The 13,699-nt window shown below is 36.8% G+C and overlaps 1 protein-coding gene across 1 annotated transcript; it reads left to right on the forward strand.

Annotated features, from left to right (window-relative positions):
- Window positions 1-5,673: 5,673 nt before the first annotated feature.
- figla (folliculogenesis specific bHLH transcription factor) lies at window positions 5,674-13,360 on the forward strand. Its single transcript, XM_020093986.2, has 6 exons — window positions 5,674-6,003; window positions 7,569-7,715; window positions 7,827-7,916; window positions 10,085-10,237; window positions 11,400-11,464; window positions 13,219-13,360. The coding sequence occupies exons 1-5, from the start codon at window positions 5,803-5,805 to the stop codon at window positions 11,415-11,417; spliced, it is 609 nt and encodes a 202-aa protein (XP_019949545.1). The 5' UTR covers window positions 5,674-5,802; the 3' UTR covers window positions 11,418-11,464; window positions 13,219-13,360.
- Window positions 13,361-13,699: the final 339 nt, after the last annotated feature.

Here is a 13,699-nt window from a genome sequence, read left to right on the forward strand (position 1 = left end):
CTAGTGGCGCCTCTGTGAAGCAATCACTCTATGATTGCAACCCCTGGACACAGCTAAAAGCATAAGAAGGACTGGGTGACAGTCAAGAACTAGAACAAGTGGTTAAATAAAATGTTTTATGCTGAAAAGGATGTGATATAGTCTTTAGTCAGTTAGTGCAAGAGGAATGGGTGTTTGGAAACAGGATGGACATTGCAAATAATTGAGTCTGAGATACACCCGATGTAGAAATTCCGTCATAAGTGATGTAACCTTTGATCACTGGGTGTTTTGGATCTTTCAACATCATACAACCCAGACAGGGTGAATTACACCATTAGAAAATGAGTCTAAGCAGCAGCCCACTCTCCATACTTGAGTGATTCAGAGGCTCTATCAGTAACCTCTAACATGGTCCTGATGGATCTCAAGAACGTTCTCTACCACACTGTGATGGTACAAGTATGAATTGTCTACTAAGAATGTGGCTCAAATATTCCATATTCCAAGCTCAACAAGAAGCATGCTTGCTTTAAGGTCTCTTACAGTATGACCTCAGTGATCTCAATGATGTTGGTGTGACACAAACAGCGACATGTGAGTCACAGTGCTATTAAGGCCTCTTAAGTCTGTGCACTGTGATTGGAGTTGCTGTTATAAGAGCACTGTGTTCTCAAAGAGAACTGTTGACAAGCTGATGTGATGAGTTGTCGATGATGTGACGTCTGTTTTCAACCTGAGTAGAACCACCACTAAAAAGACTTTTCCATGGGTCTTTGAAAAGCTACTCAGGATACTGCATTTGGCATATTAGAAACACAAGAATTTCTGATCAGGTGTAATTCTTACAACCTAAATGAAGGGAAGAGGACAATGCTGATGGATATTTAACTGAACCAAAAGCTACACATACTTTACCAGGCACTATTCTGTTCATACATGTTGGAAATAGCCAATTCTGACATATTCGTAGAAATGTGTTTTCTGTAATACTTTACTGTTTTGTGTGCTGTGCTATCTTTATCATTACGAATAAAAAACGTTTCAAATCAAAGTAACTAAAAATAATGTATGTTGGCATGTCCAGATCAAATAACTCCCCATACAATCAGGCGCTGAAGGTAAAGATAAAATACCCAACCATCAAATTTGTATAAATATACAAAAATAAATAATTTTTTCTCACCAGTTTTCCATTATCTGACAACAGACCTGTCATTAGCACACATCTTGCTATTATCCACATTACAGTGAATTAATTTTTGACCATCCTCACACATTACATCTGCTTTCACGAGAACAGAGCCCTTCTCATCCACACATTCGTCCTTCTCTCCTAGCAATACCCAAGGCCAGGTTATTGATAAATGGCAAACTAGCTGTAAATTGCAATGTCTTCTCTCAGAGAGAACTTATCGAGTCACTTATCAACTCGATAAGTGACTCGATAAGTGAACCCAGTTCTGCCTGTTCAAGATCTGAGTGCGTGCACATGAAAGGGGTGGTGTTCAATGCATATGACCAATCAAAGACATGGACAAGTGGTTGGTATATGTCACAACGAGGAGCAAAATATGTATATTTGAAGAATATGAAGGAGTACAAACATTATCCAGACTAAAAGACGCAGTTACAGTTGCTAAAGGCAGGAAGGACAGCTGGTAGAAAAATCTATAATGGGTGAATGTGTAAGTTACGGAGCCTCCCTGGTGACATTTGGGAAATAAATTATTGAATTCAATGAATGCAAGTGTTCATTTAAACTTATAATAATATAAGTATAATATAAGTATATATATATAATATATAATATATAAATAAATTGTATCGGTACCCATTATCTTATCATTTATTCATGTTTTACATTTCTGACCGCTGTGAAAATACATCTTCTGATGCCTCTGGACACATCTTCACTGATGTTCCTGGAATCATCAGGTGTTTTGGGTATTTTAACATCATCATCATCATCATAATAATAATAATAATAATTTGTATAGCACTTATCTAAACAAAATTAAAAAGTGCTTCACAAGAAAAAAAAAAAAAAATCCACGTCTAGAAGAATAATAATTATAATAAAAAGGTATTCAATTCAGTTAAATTTTTTGAGTTTAACCATCACATTTGAGCTTTGTAAGAGTGGCTGTTGTAATGAAAATAGTAACATCAATTGTACGTTGGTGTCATCAAGTGTTTCAGCCTATTACTCACAATAATGTTGAGAGAGGCTAAAGGTAAATCTGAATGGCTACTGGCTTAAATGGCAGTGCTATTAAAGTCATGTGGCCCGCTCAGTAGATCAGACGTCATTACCTCTGTGCCTTTTTTATTCTATTTATTTGTTTTTATACCTATACTCTCATAGGTAGCAGAGTCAGAAGCTGTCATATTAAACCCAACAGTTCCCACAATGAGCAAGCCCTTTGGCAACTGTGGAGAGGAAAAACTCCCTCTTTAACTGGGAGAAACCTCTGGCAGAACCAGACTCATGTGGACGTCCATCTGCCTCGACCGGTTGAGGTGAGCGCAGAAAAATGGGGAAAGAGGAGGTGGGTGGGAATGAAGGAGTAGAATAGAGAGAGAAAGATGGGGTGGTGGGGTCATGGGAGGGGAGAGGGACCTCAAGAACATCATACGTGAAGTCTCATTATTGTAGTGAAAGTAATTACAGGTCGCATGTTAGAAATGCTTTCCTTTAAAAATAAGTTTTGAGTAGTGATTTAAAGATCGGTATTGAGTTTGCGAGCCTAATCTCATCCAGCAGGGAGTTCCAGAGCCTCAGGGCCCTGACAGAAAACATCCGGTCACCTTGAGTGGCCAGCCTTGACTTAGGGATAGCTAACAGGGACACGCTAGCCAATCTCAGGTTACGACCAGGATTATAAGGAGTCAAGAGCTGCGAAATGTAGGTTGGGGCCAGCCCATGTTGGGCATTAAAAGTTGTTAGAAGAATCTTAAAATCAACCCTGAATTTAACTGGTAACCAATGAAGGGATGAAAGAATTGGCGTGATATGAGCCCTATGGTCAGTTTTTGTTAAAATACGAGCAGCAGTGTTCTGAACAAGCTGCAAACGAGTTACCAGGTTTTGGCTAAGGCATGCATACAGGGCGTTGCAATCATCCAGGCATGTATTATCTTTTCTATATCAGTGAGGGATAGAACCAATTTGATTTTCAAAATGTGTTGTAGATGGAAGTAGCAAGATTTAATGATTTGATTAACGTGTTTTGAAGTTTAGATGGGGATCGAATGTGACGCCTAGATTTTTAGCTGTTGTTTTAATATTGGCTGCCAGGGGACCGAGAAATGATAGGGGTCTACCTGCTAGCTGGTCTCTCCTTCAATGCCCAAACTGCTGAAAGCTCTTACTAGCAAACAGGCTCCAAAACCCCTGCACACAGCTTCTACTGGGAGACACCTTGCTTTCCATCCAGCCTGCTGACAGTTGCTGACCAGTCCCGCGTATTTGGAGAGCTTGCTTTCAAAGGTTTCTTCCAACAGATCTTCCCATGGGACTGTCAGCTCCAGCAGCACAGCTTGTTTGGTTGACTCAGACACAAGGACAATGTCTGGTCGCAGGATAGTGGCTGCAATGTGGCTGCCAGTCCCGTGCCGAGGTCAGGATACCTGCAGATGATGACCTCTTGGTGGGGTTTGGCTGCTCTCCAGCTCTGACAAAGGCGATGGACTCCTTGGAGGGTTGGAGGGTTATATTCTGTTTTTGTTCAAATAAATGTCTGTATTCATAGCAGTCAACTTGTGTCATCTCCCTCCATCTATTGTGAGAAAAAGTTAAACTCCTAAGAATATGAAAGCAATGAAACAACAAGGACAGTTTTAAAGAGCACAAAAGAGAAAAGTGTGCAAATACTAATGACTGTGGGCTACATCATGGCCCTTGAACTGAACCGAAAGAATTCAGAGATAGAGTTTCACAAAAGCATCTTTCAGTCTTTGTGTAGAAAACCCAAGAACTGCCAATAGTTCTGTACTCAAATAGGCCTAGATATTGAATAAAATCAAAGTTAAATATTCCTTCTACACCCCACAACTTTTCATTATTATTTCTTTATTCCTTTTCTTTCTTATGTCCTTGAACTTTCCTTATTTAATGAAATGTTGAGGGTGATGAAATGTTGTTCCATCTAACTTTCTTTCATTTTCATAAACTAGCTTTCAGAGGAGAGTATTTAATTTCCATACAACTTGAAGAAAACATTGTGAAGAGCTGAGTGGGAATATTGTTTTTGGTTAAAAGTCTGAACTCATATAAGTGATTTTAACATTTAATAGCAAGACTGGATATCTATTAATGATGTCTGCACACACATATCATTTTGCCTATTTAAAGCACTTATTCAAGATATCTGTATTTATATATTAACTTGACAGAATACAAGTTAAAGTAATTAGGTTTTGACAAGTAAGATTCAGACAACTTTTGCCATTCATGTGCATGGAGTTTTTCATTATAGTTATTTACAATTGTATCTTCAAACATCTCTAATTCCAGTATACAATTTCTGACTAGTCTTAAATCAAGTACAAAATTTTAAATAACTCCCGTCAATTCAAGACATCTACATTGTTCTTTTCAGATATCTTACATTGATTTTGAACTAGTCCGAATGACATAACAGATATCTCAAACTGGAATAGAGAAACTGGAATTTTAGAAATCTAAAATTCAGTTGCAGAGGTCTACCACATGAACTGTGGATATCTATAACGAGAAAACACATTGACATAAATAGCAAAAGTGGTTTGAATCTTACAAGTTAAAACCCTATTTAATATAAATATATAAATATATCAGTTAAATATAAATACATGTATATACATTAAAATTCAGTTACAGATACCTGCAGTTCTTATTGCGGATAACTACAACTGAATTAAGGATATATCTAATTCCATTTTCAGAAATCCGAACGGGTAATTATTCAAGTTCAAGGTATATTTGATTTATTGTTCTTTTTAGATATCTTGAATTAGATTTGAACTAGTCAAAATGACATTGTAGGTAGTTTGAACTGGAATTAGATATGCATTATTCAGTTATAGATATCCACAATATGAATTGTAGATAATGAGAAACCCTGTATACATTGGAAAAAGCTTTTTGGATCTTATTTGTCAGGACCAAATTTCAAATATCTTTATTCTGTCAAGTCAAAACTGTAGATATGTTCAATCAGATTCTTACTAGTCACAATGAAGTCATAGATATATTAAACACAAATTATTACAAGTCAAAATGAAGTCCTAGACATATTAAATCAGATTCTTACTAGTCACAACAAAGTCATAGACATGTTAAATCAAATTCTTACTAGTCACAATGAAGTCATAGATATATAAAATACAAATGCTGACTAGTCACAATGACGTAGACATATTAAACACAAATTCTTACTAGTCACAATGAAGTCATAGATATATAAAATACAAATGCTGACTAGTCACAATGAAGTCGTAGACATATTAAACACAAATTCTTACTAGTCACAATGAAGTCGTAGACATATTAAATCAAATTCTTACTAGTCACAATTTAAAAACAACTAGTCCAAATGAAGAAGCAGATCTGTGTTAAGTGAATTAAGGCTAGTCAAATGTAGCTCATGTTAGCATCAGCTCACTGCGGGCAGGTAGCGGGCTCCTGATGAAGCACCTGTCTCAGGTGTGCTCAGCCTCATGCCTCTGCTGTTTACGTGTGAGCGGTGAGACAGAGACAGAGACTGTCTGTGAGAGGCAGCACCTCCTCACGGTCCAAACTCAGGGTTCATCCTCAGGGTTCATCCTCAGGGTTCATACATGTTCCTGCTCAAAATGAAGGTGCCAGCGGAGGAACTAATGGGCGACATATTGAAGCGTCTGACGGGCGAGTCCGCGCTGCCTGTGTACAGCAACATAGAGAAGTTCAGACGAGCTAAAGACGGCCTGTACTTCGTCGCTGAGGACTTCAACGAAACGGTGAAAAAGAGGGAGCTGGTCAACGCCAAGGAGCGGCTGAGAGTGAGTTTACAGTGGAGGAAAGTGCGAGCACAGAGAGTCGGTGTTTAATGACAGTTTAGCGACGTGTTTGACAGACAGACTCCAGGTCCCGCTCTGTCAGACAGTGCAGCTAGCTTAGCTGTAGCCCATTTAGCTAACAAACCGTGCCTGCTATTAAGTTTCCAAAGACCTCACAGGACACAGTTATTATTTACCTTGTGCACACACGAAACAAACTCCAGCGACTTACACACATACTGAGGGATTCACTGCAGCCTTGCCCCCCCCCCCCCCCCCCCCCCCCCATACTGTCCCAGTATATCTTGGTTATTATCTAATCTCTATAAAACCATCTTCCGTCCATTCACAGGTCCTGCAGTATTGGTAACTACCTTTATATACAGTCTATGGTAACTACTGTACAATCCTAATGTCACAACTCATGATGTGATCATCTGAAGCTGCAGATGACTCCCTATGTATCAATGGTGAAAGGGTTAAGACCATGTGATCTATCACCCAGTTATTAGACAATTGTGCAAATGTTTTTATCTTGTGAGGACTATTGTATAAAATTAAATCGCCAATGTAAAATTAAACATTTTAATAAGGCAAGCAAGGCAGTTTTATTTATGAGGCGCATTTCAAGTAGATTCCAGGTGCTGTGCAGGCACATTAAAAACAACACTGAGACAAAATTGAAAGAACTTAAAATCAAAAAGCACAGCTTAAGACAATTTTCAAGTATAATGAGAGTTTTAAAGAATGTGATAAAAATAAGTTGAAGGGGAAAATAATACAAAATAAGTAAATAGAGGTGTGCAAAATAATGAAATAAAATGGAATAAAATACAGTGATGGTTTGACCTGTTTGGATTTCACCCTTGGTACCACTAGCAGACACCTCCCCACTGATCTGAGAGGTCTTGCAGGGTTGTATTGTAATTTATCATGTGTGTTATGTACAGTATGTAAAACTTAATACCTAATATGAATCCTGTGTCTTACTGCCAGCCAGTGTACAGATTTAAGAACAGAGGTGATGTGGGCAATCTTTTTAGATTTGATTTTAACACAGACTTTTGGTTAAGTTGTGATTTATTTCTTTATTTTCATATTTTAATCACCATGGTCTCCAGATGACTGAATATCATACATTCTTCTGTCATATGAGGTAAAGACACAGAACTTATCTTGTGTTTAATTTCCTGTGTTTGTCAGTAAGTCTCTTAAACAACATTTTAAATGCAGTTTGGCATAAAGCAGTAAAAAGCACACTAGATTTTTACAAAGTAAGTTAAACTTGGAAAATAGATCAATGGATAACTCTTGTGTTCTCATATGATGCACTTGTAGGTGTCTATATCTCTTAATCTGATTTTCTGGTTTTACTTTTTTCATTCCTCAAGCATTATGTGCTGGATTTGACCAAATACTGCTGAGGTTGTTCTCAGTGAATAATCAAATCTTGAGAGATGTGACTTCAAGCCCTGTGGAAATGCAATGATACTCATGGTTCGAGAACATTAGAAATAATCTCACAATGAACAAATCTGCTTCACTATTGATGCCTCTCTTCTTTGCAGATCCGGAACTTGAACACTATGTTCTCCCGCTTGAAGCGTATGGTGCCACTAATGCGACCAGACCGGAAACCCAGTAAAGTGGACACACTCAAAGCTGCAACTGAATACATTCGATTGCTTGTTGGAGTTTTGCAAGACACTGACAGTGTAAGTACTGTTGTCATCAAGACTCTAAAGATAACTGTCCTCAGTTTTTTTTTTTCAAGGCCTGCACTGCCACGTATTTTGAAATGATTAGTGTTATTTTCTGATTTTCAGCATGATGGCAGTGGCACTGATTTCCTAAAGAATGCAATCACTTATGGTCAGACTGAAGGTTTGAGCAATGACCTATGGAGAATGGATGATGTGAGTGCGTCTTTTCTTCTGTGCAGTTATGACAGCTAGTTATACAGTTTAGTTCATGTAAACCAGAACTGTGGAAGCAAGTCAGACAATTGTTCAACTAAATGCTCATTCATACTGCACAGATAGAGTTGTCATCATTGAATATCAGTATCTCAGGCTTTGGAGAGAAACCTCTCATGAAGCACTGATTCTTTAGGGCTAAATTCCATAAACATTCTGATTATTAAAAGACTCAGATAATTCAATTTTAATTCAAATTCAGTGCCCTGACAAGGCACTGTATAGAGAAGGTCGAGATCTTAAAAAATATAGCAAAACCCATCAGTTACCACAATGAGCAAGGTCTTTCACGACTGTCTAGAAAAACTGGAAGACTGGAAGAAACCTCTAGGAGGGAGGGAGGGAAGAAAGAAACTTCTCGGAGGGAGAAAGAGAGAGAGGAATAGATAGAGAGAAGGAGGGAGAGAGAGAGCCACTTTATCTAAGAGGGATATTTTAAGTCTAATCTTAAATGTAGTGATGGTGTCTGACAGATATGATCCACAATAGAGGTCTGATCCTCAGTAAGACTGTAGATCATCTGATGTGAATAAAACAACCTTGAACTGAATTTGAAAACTAGAACTTCAAGCAATATTTTCTAGTAGCAGCTTTAAAAATCAGAAAGAAATAAAAATCATACAATTTTAATAAAATAAAACAAGTAAGACAAACAAATGAGTATTAGTCCAGTAACATAATTAATAACAAATACTCCATTAAGCAGTCTATAAAAGCATCAGGCTTAAGAGGTGGGATTTAGTTTTACATTTAAAGATATGAACACTATCAGCTGCTCTCAGATCCTTGGGCAGAATTTTCTAATGGCGCCAAACTAAAACTATCCCATAAGTTTTTATTCTATGGAACAACTGAGACTCGTGACAGACTATGGAGTGCTTTACAGTCAAGCTAAATAATTCTAAAAGTGATACAAAAACTTGTAAATTTATAGCTTCTGCTTGAGCTGGGCAGCATATCAGAGTAATTCTTTGGATATGTGAATTATGTTTTTGTATGTGAAACACAGTCACCATAAACTGCATATTAAAGATTTTCAGGAAGACTGAAAACTTTCAGTTTCATCATATGAGCTGTGCAATTTAGGTGTTGCAGCAGCACAATGTCAGAAATAATAAAAGATAGAGAAAAGTAAAAAAAATTACACAGTAAAATTGGTTTCAGGCTAAGGTTCACTTGGCCTCAAATATGAACTGATTCGATTTTGGTGGTCAAAGGTCACTGTAACCTCACAAATGCTTCAGGCATCAAGAACGCAATACCTCAGGAACCACATGAGGGAATTTGGCAGAAATATTTGCTTGGACTAAACATAAAATGATTACATTTTGGTTGTCAAATGTCCCAAGACAAGATCTGAAAACCGAAGCTGATAAATACAAAAGATTAAATGACTTTCTTTTTTATCTTTACTTTCTCTTTTATCTGTCAACGCAGAGGCTTTTATTTCATATTAAAACCACATTCCTGGTTGAAGTGGAGTGTCTTGCTTGTAATGGCGGAGTAGCTGTCTTTGCAATCTGATTGGCTAAACTGTATGTTCCTAAATTATCCTGTCATACATCACAGACAGACAAGTAGCAGTAATTTCTTAAGCCCAATTTAAACAGTGAGCTCTTCATTTTACTGCTCTGGTTACACTGGCACCTGGTCTTTTGTGACCTTGACACCTGTACATAAATGATTCCTAACTGTTCCTAAAATATCATGGCACAGAGAAGATCTTTTATAGACAAATGCTTGAGCAGAATTTTGGAGGGATTGATATTTTCATTTAGAATTCTTGGATAAGCAGGTTTAGATGAGATACCCAGCCTTGACATTTCGGGAAGGAGCTGTTCAAAAATGTGCAATCTGTTTTCTATGTCCTGAAACTTTAATTTAAACAGATGATGATTTACCTTATTTAAGCCACATTTCTAATGAAATTGAATGTTTGGAATATGAATTGGAGTTTCATTATTCTGTCAAATTGTGTAAGCATTGTATTGTAATGGTATTGTAACCTCTTTGATTCCCTTTATTCACATCCTGAAGGGGGTGTGCACCTTGACTTGAGACAAATAAGTTCAGATATACATTTTTACTGAGATGCGCCTCCCTGACAGCTTTTGAACATGTCAGATGAGTGCATGGAAGATGGATTCACTCTGCCTCCAGAACCAGTAACAGAGGACGGAGACATGACCAGACTGGTGTTGCAACATTGTGCAATGCCTGCATACCAGTTCATCATCCAAGTAGCACCTGACCAGACTTCGGTAACTAATTTAACTTTCCCAACATTATGCCTCATTTTGTACTTGGTTTGTATGGAGCTGGAGTTTCTGTTTCCTCCTCCACTCTGAGCTGCTCTCACTATAACTAATAAACACTCATCAGTAGTTATCAGGACCTGATCAGTACATGAAGTAACTCAGTGTCTGTTTTATTCCAGAGTTTATGAGGCTGCATTTAAACATCATGAAAAATGAGTCATCCACATAATGTGTGCGCTCAGTATAGCATGAGAGGCGACACACAAAGGACTCAGTGTTTAAGTGACCGGAGCGACACAGGTTCATTATCCGACACCATCGATTAATAACTAAACACATGATCATCATCTAAATAATCCCAATAAAAACGGAAAAAACTTACGTGAACTAGTTCATTTTCATATGTATGAACTGAACTAGATCTTTTTAGGTGTGAACTGGCTCAACACTTCTCGTCAGTCTCTGTTTACACCCTGAATCACTTGGACGCGCTCATGGAATAGTCCATTGTATAAGGGGGTTGCAGAGACACTAGTTACTTGTGTAACTTGTTAGTTCGGGCCCAAGGCAATTGCCTAATGGTTACGTCCGCCTCTGTCTTCAACCTTTATCTAATCCATAGAACATTTAAATATGACATTTTCGAGGAAATGTCAGATAAATTTTTGCTAACCGTTCAAATCACTATGAATGGATGATGTCATTTTATTGAATTTTAAGTTATTTTGGAAAATCCACTTTTATGTTAATTGTCTAAGTGGATGTGAAATATATCAGTTGTAGATCACTGATTGTCCCTGTCATATTTTTGGGGACAATGACTATCAACCTTTTGAAGACAAGACCAGTAGCCTTCATCTGCAGATCTAAAAGTCACACCCTTCAAACAATGGGAAATCAGTTGCATGTATAATTGCTCAAATTATCTTGCAGGATGATGCTACAGATGCAGCAGGCAATCAACACAAAGCATTTGATTGTATTCTGTGTTGCATCTCCATCATTATCAGTACTTCGTCATCTGAGTGTGCATATTTTTCAAATGAGGTAATCTGCCTGAAACAAAAAGCTGAAGCTTAGAAAAAATATATACATTTCTCAAAACCTTTAAACTGGAATGTGTTTTTCTTTTGATGGCACATAATTTTCTTTTGTCATTCAACAGATGTCTCAACACTGCTGAGTGATGTGTAGAGCAGATGGCTTGAACTAATACTGGAAACATGCCAGGTGATTTATATATTCATGAATATCTGCTTGTTTTTCAGAAATACATGCTAAGATTAAATCTAAGCACACCAGAAGTTGTTTTTTAGAAGCGTAACACTGCAGGCTGTAATTGATTATGTTACTACACAGACTGTAAATTAAATACGGGGAAAGAAACTCTTAAAATAAATATCTGTAAGATCCACATAAACAAAATTCCAATTGGCACTTTTTTTTTCAAGCACAAAACTCCACTTCTACTTTTCAGTACAGACACTGTGATCATCAGGGTTGCAATATCAATACTGTTATTTTTATTTGCTTTTAATTGTTATAATGAAGTGTTTGTAAGTAAATTAATTTAGTTGTAATAATTGTACTGGATATAAATGTAACCATTAGACCAAGAGTAGTATTATGTTGCTCCCTTGTGGACTGCAATTTAAGTGAAAATTGGCACAAAACAGGACACTAAGCAACTAATAGAAGTTTATTTGACAGTGAACAACAGGAGAGTTGCATGTGTCAATAATTACAAAGACTGAATTCCATTCAGCTGCTTCAGTTACAAGGTCCTGGTATTGTGCATCTTGGCTCACCCTCATAGTCATGACTTTTAGAAAACTACGTTAGATTATTATTGTTATGAGTAATCCCTGTCCCTCTGTAAATTAGAATATCTGTATATATATATATCTTTAGTTTTGTGTCCATTCACTGGAGATATTTCATTCAAATTTCAAACTAGAATACATGTTTATATGTTAATTAACCGATTCATGATTGAATTGTATTTAGCTAGTTAAGTGTTAAATTCTGGTTTATCCCTGCTAACATCACTACACTGACAGATACTATTTGATCAGTATTCTGCTGAAGTTCACATTAGCTATGGCTTGTAATTTGTTGAGCTCACCAAACTCTTTGCATACTAAATGCTTTATGACTGAATAACACTGGAGCACCATGGAAAAGAATTGAAATGCATAGTTACAGCGCCCTCTTCTGGATGAATTTTTCAAGTCTGTGTCACCCAGTATAACTGTCAGGTGTGATCAGTTGTGTACACTGTTGCACATACAACCTGAACTACAACACTGAGGTCATAGCAACACACCAGTATCAGGTCATCATATGGAGGTACAGTAGTGCACATGCCACAGTTTAATGCACTTTGTGCACACTCAGGGAAATTACATGTTTTGTTGGCTTGAAGTGAAATAAGTTGATAAAATCTGCAGAGACAAATGTTTTTTTTATGAACTAAAAACAGAATTGAAACCGTAATTGTGCCATGTTCAAAAGTCAGTATGCAACCTAGTTTAGTTCTTAGTTTCAAAATTTTAATGTCATGTTTGCATAGTTGGAATCATTTTGTGACATTCTCATAGTATCTTCTGCTTCGTAGCATCATTTAACTTTTAGATACTCACTCAGTTTCTGAGAGGAGCCTGTAGAGGTTATCACCTGCAGACAAATCCTAATGTGAACCTCCTTGCAAGTCCCAGTGAGTTAATGAAGTTCACACATCAATCATTCTTTTTAGTTCAATTCATTTAATAAGAAGTAGCAATACAATTTTTCATTATATAGAGCATAGTTTTCAAAATCATAATTGGGAAACAAAATAGTGAATGATAGCGCTATGCAATGAGTGGGATTCAGATATTTGCCCTCAAATGCGTCATTCCTCTTCAGATACAATATTTTTTATGGATGTAGTATTTGTGTTGAAAGAAGTGAGAGATGAATTAACTATAATCTTGTTTATTTAGGGGCCTTTTGCTTTGAAGAAAGGATTTTTCCAGAAGAAATTTTTTTATTTGTTTTATTTATGTTAACTTTTGAACTTTAAATTTTGTTTGAGAATATGTATATATGTATAAATATGTTTTTATTTTAATTTTACAAACTGTATATGTGGAAGCCTTTAGAAACATTTACAAAACGGCTTCATTTTTTTTCTCATTTCTATTTAGAAGTGTTTTATGTTTTATGCTTAGTATGTTTAAAATATGATACATTTGCATTGTACCAAGTTTATGTTTGGTGAATATCAATATCTTCAACTTTAATAAAATGGCTTTGTAACCATGTATCTCATTGAAATATCTTATTCCAAGGCACCGTCCTCCATAGGATGAACGTGCACAGCATGGGGCTAAAGTCACTTAGGCAACTGCCCTCTTTGAACGAGCTGCACCTCTGGAGGAACTTTTTTAAAATTATTTTTGGCTGCATGACTATGAGGAGTCA

Source organism: Paralichthys olivaceus, chromosome 4 (genome assembly GCF_024713975.1).
Source record: "Paralichthys olivaceus isolate ysfri-2021 chromosome 4, ASM2471397v2, whole genome shotgun sequence".
NCBI classification, from domain to species: domain Eukaryota; kingdom Metazoa; phylum Chordata; class Actinopteri; order Pleuronectiformes; family Paralichthyidae; genus Paralichthys; species Paralichthys olivaceus.